The sequence below is a fragment of the Sinocyclocheilus rhinocerous genome, unplaced genomic scaffold (assembly GCF_001515625.1).
Source record: "Sinocyclocheilus rhinocerous isolate Xijiao unplaced genomic scaffold, SAMN03320098_v1.1 scaffold1509, whole genome shotgun sequence".
NCBI classification, from domain to species: Eukaryota; Metazoa; Chordata; class Actinopteri; order Cypriniformes; family Cyprinidae; genus Sinocyclocheilus; species Sinocyclocheilus rhinocerous.
The window spans coordinates 148,916-154,240 of record NW_015662985.1 but is presented as its reverse complement, the minus strand read 5'-3'; the positions used below and the strand labels follow the sequence as shown (position 1 = coordinate 154,240).

The following is a 5,325-nucleotide window of genomic DNA, read 5'->3' as shown; positions in this document are numbered from 1 at the left end:
GCCTGTTAGCAACATCATATGACCCCTTTAAGTGGGCGCTTAGGTTGGGTCATGAATATTAATTAGGAACATGACAGTTCCAAAGCAGAGACATCCTGACCAAATTAATATTCATGAACAACGCCTTTACCGTAGTACGAGTCGTAAATTATCACATTCTCTTAGAAAGAAAATAAAAACAGAAAGACAACTTAACAAAACCCCGAAAAAGGAGCGGGAAATGTAACCGAATCATTCATCAGAACTCATATGTCTTATTTTGTTTGTTTAAAATGCTATGCAGAACACATTAAATCATAAAATACATTTTGCCCTGCTGTACGTAATTATGATCAGGCATTTGAAAAGGCAGCACTATCCGCGTTGGCTTGAATGAGAATGATGTCATTTCAGACTTTGCCGCGCACTGATGGTCAGTTCGGTTGCGTTGCCATGGTGAATATCTGACTGTAGATCCGCGGCGCTTAGCTTCAGGTCAATCGGGCATTGTCGACGGTTTACGAACCCGTAGGAATTGAAAATATTCATCTGTAAATGTACCACGGATTATATAAAGAGTTATGCATGCTGCACTTTTAACTCTTCTGTTATCTTCGAATACTTTTTGCCAGTCTTCAAAGAATGGGGAATACGACACTGTCACGGATATCTTAAAAAGACTTATGAAAAGTACGTTAAAAATAATTACAATTTAAAATTACTTTATCCTAACGTAATGTAGCATAATCAAGAACAAGAACTGGGTTTTAATAGTCACTTAGCAAGGTTAATTCAGGTTAAGTTTCTGCTTGCGAGAAAAAGTTCTTTATCGAGAAAGTGCAGCGACGACATCTGCTGGTGGAAAGATCACATGACTAAGTTACATATACTAAAGTGTTAATCACGCAATTAATTTAATTTTATTATTATTATTATTTTCAAGCAACTTTGGTATTAAAAAAAACATTGTATAATGTAAAAGCAGTCAATCCATTTATAAGCATTCAAAAATACTATTAGTAGATGATTGGACATACAAGGAAAGCATCACATTACGCCGGTGGAAAGATCACATGACTAAGTTACATATACTAAAGTGTTAATCACGCAATTAATTTAATTTTATTATTATTATTATTTTCAAGCAACTTTGGTATTAAAAAAACATTGTATAATGTAAAAGCAGTCAATCAATTTATAAGCATTCAAAAATACTATTAGTAGATGATTGGACATACAAGGAAAGCATCACATTATCAAACTATGATGTCTAGATCTGGTTTAAACAGATATATAAATATACAAGGCAGAAACTAGCAAACTAAAATAACAGTAGGTGAATACAGAAAGAATGAAACATAAAGACCACAAACTAATGGATGTGTGCTTATAGGTTCTGAGATAATGAAGGAGATTTTGGTCCACCTACTCAAATGAAGTGTTGTGGTGAAGGGATGACAGCTGAGGCGCTACCACTATTACGTCTAGAGGCTATTCCCTCAGTCTGCTCCATATGGCTGGGCAAACTCAAACTGTGCTTTACTGGCAGGAGTGGAGGGGTAAGACTGAGGGTCTCTGAGAGAATTAACATGCCAAAACCCTGACTCATATATAGAGGCCTGTAACTTGACCTTCTTCCTTTTATTCTTTAGCCATGAACACCCTGCTGTCTAAAAACATGTTCTTTTACTGACACGAGGAGTGAAAAAGAGGTGTCCTCAATTGAAAACATGGAAGTTTAATTAATAATTGAATCATGACTTTATCTTCACGTACGCCTTGAAGTTTTAGTTAAAGGAACAGGATACCCAAAAATGACTGCTGCCGAACATTTACCCTCAGGCCATCCAAGATTTAGATGAGTTTGTTTCTGCATCAGAACAGATTTGGAGACATTTAGAATTGAATCACTTGCTCACCAATGGATCCTCTGCAGTGAATGGGTGCCGTCAGAATGAGTGTCCAAACATCACAGCTTGTAAAACATCACAATAATACATTGTATAATGTAAAAGCAGTCGTTCAATTTATAAGCATTCAAAAATACTATTAGTAGATGATTGGACATACAAGGAAAGCATCACATTATCAAACTATGATGTCTAGATCTGGTTTAAACAGATATATAAATATACAAGGCAGAAACTAGCAAACTAAAATAACAGTAGGTGAATACAGAAAGAATGAAACATAAAGACCACAAACTAATGGATGTGTGCTTATAGGTTCTGAGATAATGAAGGAGATTTTGGTCCACCTACTCAAATGAAGTGTTGTGAAGGGATGACAGCTGAGGTGCTACCACTATTAAGTCTAGAGGCTATTCCCTCAGTGCTCCATATGGCTGGGCAAACTCAAACTGTGCTTTACTGGCAGGAGTGGAGGGGTAAGACTGAGGGTCTCCTGAGAGAATTAACATGCCAAAACCCTGACTCATATATATAGAGGCCTGTAACTTGACCTTCTTCCTTTTATTCTTTAGCCATGAACACCCTGCTGTCTAAAAACATGTTCTTTTACTGACATGAGGAGCGAAAGACTCATGTCTTCAATTGTAAACATGAAACTGACGGCACCCATTCACTGCAGAGGATCCACTGGTGAGCAAGTGACGTAATGCTAAAGTTTTCCAAATCTATTTCAATGAAGAAACAAACTCATCTACATCTTGGATGGCCTGAGGGTGAGTACATTTTCAGAAAATGTTCATTTTTTGTTTAACTATTCCTATAAATAATAACCCGAAGTGAGCTCCTCAACGCTGCAGTTAATCTTATTTTAAACTCAGATCATCAAGATTAAGTTATTTTTCTAATCTAGCTTTCATGAATACTTATTATTTTTAAATGTTATTCTTGTTATTCTGTCTCTCATCAATATTCTCATCCTCTTGTTCACAGGCTTTGTCTAAAATGCAAAGAGCTGATGCACCATCATTCTCCAGACACTAGAGGCTGCTTGTCTTCTTTTTTCTCCCAAAGAAAGCTGCATCCTGAGCAAACGTTTTTGTTGTTGTTTTATTGACATGAGTTTTATGATTAATCACATATGACACGCTTGCTAAACTTTCTATGGGGCATAAAGCTCACAGATCATAAACCTTTCAGCACACACAGTCTGGGAACTCTGTAACCTTGAACTCTCTGCCCAGAATAGCTGGGCATTTTAACAAATTACCGACATACCAGCTGTGTGACCGAAATCTAAACAATACGTGCAATTTTTAGACATGAATGTAAATCATTAAAACAGTCAAGATATAAAACATGTATTTAATTTTTTATTTTTTTTTTACATGAGACCACAATCTCTCAAGTATCTGACAGTAAAACCCTGTGTTAGGTTGTTTGATTTCTAATATTGACATTTAGTACAACAAAAAATGCAAGTTGTGCTATAAAACATGCAGAACTATGGAGAGGAAACTAGTTTCTCACGACCACATTTCATCTCATTCCATGTGTCTAGCAGTGAATGCGGCGCTGGTTCATTCCTCCACTCAGTGTGATTTAATCATGAGCTTGTGATGAAGAAAAAATATATATATAAATAAAAAAAACACAGAAAATACATATGGCTTGTCTACATAAGGATTGACTTATAATTATCCACACAGCTGGCATGTGACCTGTGCACAACCGCAAATCTAATCATAAACCAGTTTTTTTTTTTTTTTACAAAGTTACCATATTAAGCGGACCATCATTTAGAAAGGTGAGTACTTGTTGAATCTGAAGCTTTTTATAAAAGGTGAAAAAGAAGAGTTAATGTTGTTTAAGTGTATTTTGTATTTTCATATATTTACATATTTCTAGATCTCATATGAAACGGGCCTAGTAGAATCTCATTGCACCTCTGCTTGTACTATTAACACCAAGTAGCCAGATTACAGAAGGGTGTCATGTGTCCGACCACTTTAAGTGGAATGTAATAATGACCTCATGGCTTTCTTACATCTTTCTTGACCTCTGGCACATATATGCTTCAGAAACATTATTCTGGTGAACTGCAGACACGCAAAGAATCTGATGTCAAGATAAGAACAAATGAATGAATTATCTTTCACTTTTTGTTTAAGCATATTCTTCCTTTACCAGAATATCTGCTTAGGACAGGATCGGTGCGTGGACGTCTTTTAAAACAATACTGAATTCGAAGGCCCTGCTTACAATTCACTTCATTCTCCTCTCCTTCAGCCATGGGGGTGGAGTATTGCTGTAACCCCTGTCTTTACACACACACACATAATGAGAAATGTATGCTAAAACCAATCAGGCAGGTGGAAAAAAGGCAAATCCACCAGCTTCCAAGTCAAAGGAATACGGTTGCTATAGAGATCACTTCAAAAAGTGAAAGAAAAGGGGGCATTATTCCCAAAACCCATTATAAAGCCCATCTAATCTAGTAAAATATGCACCCAACGTGAGGGGGAAGGGAGGAGGAGAGGGAGGGTATATGGATTGTGGGCAGTGGGCAAGAGGGGCTGTGATACCGACAGATGTCTCACAAACCGTGGGTTTAACAGGAGGGGTGAAAAGAGAAAAAACGCCCAGTCGCAGATTGGACCTCAGTGAGAGAGTAGGACTGTCTGGAACTGATTCACATTCACTATTACAGGAGAAAAGAAAGTACATTCAACGCACTCTTACGCACGGATTTGCAGAGAAGCAGGTTAGTAAAATGTTAGTCGCGATTTTCACTATGACTATGGGGGGAAATTACTTACAAAACAAAACGTTTTATTGGGGCTGGAGATATAATTGAACGCAGACTGCACGAGCCGTTCTTTGTTCTCGTTATTTTCATATGTCACTCATGAAAACTAAAAAGGTACCACAACAAAAGCATCCCATATCTATATTATTCATTAACTAAACGTGAAAAAATTGTTATTTCCTAGAAATGTCTGAATGACACTTTACAAGTGTCACATTTATAGTCTTTCTAAGTTTAATGTTATAATGGGAAGCTGAGGCTGATCTCCTAAATGCAGCTAGGCTACTAGGAGGTTAAACGTGTAAAAGTAAAATATAAAAGCCTTATTTTAATTAATTTATTCTCTTTTTTAATGAAACTGTGGGTTACAGGTATAGCTTTTACTCAGTTTAAGCTCGAACCCCTTGTATTTCGATTTCCCTTTACTGGCGTTTCTCTATTGAAAGCATTGTTTTAAGGAAATAGGAAACATTCATTTGCGCTAATAAGACATTGTTATTCAAATGTTAGGAGGAGCTGGTCGATATGAGGAAAGGGGTGGCTGGGTTGGGGGGTTGTTGGGTGTTGGTGTTGGGCATGTCTGTCTTAAAAATATATAAAATTGTGTGTGTGTGTGTGTGTGTGTGTGAA

At 36.8% G+C, this 5,325-nt stretch overlaps 1 protein-coding gene across 2 annotated transcripts in view; it reads left to right on the top strand.

Moving 5' to 3' along the window:
- The first annotated feature begins 4,431 nt into the window (after window positions 1-4,431).
- LOC107728701 (flocculation protein FLO11-like) overlaps window positions 4,432-5,325 on the top strand; it is a 4,175-nt gene continuing 3,281 nt past the window's right edge. Inside the window, exon 1 of one of the 2 annotated variants that reach the window (XM_016538982.1) lies at window positions 4,432-4,650. In XM_016538982.1, coding sequence (XP_016394468.1) covers window positions 4,435-4,650 — 216 coding nt within the window. In that variant the 5' untranslated portion in view covers window positions 4,432-4,434. The remainder of the gene's footprint in view (window positions 4,651-5,325) is intronic. The other variant, XM_016538983.1, reaches the window with a different exon arrangement.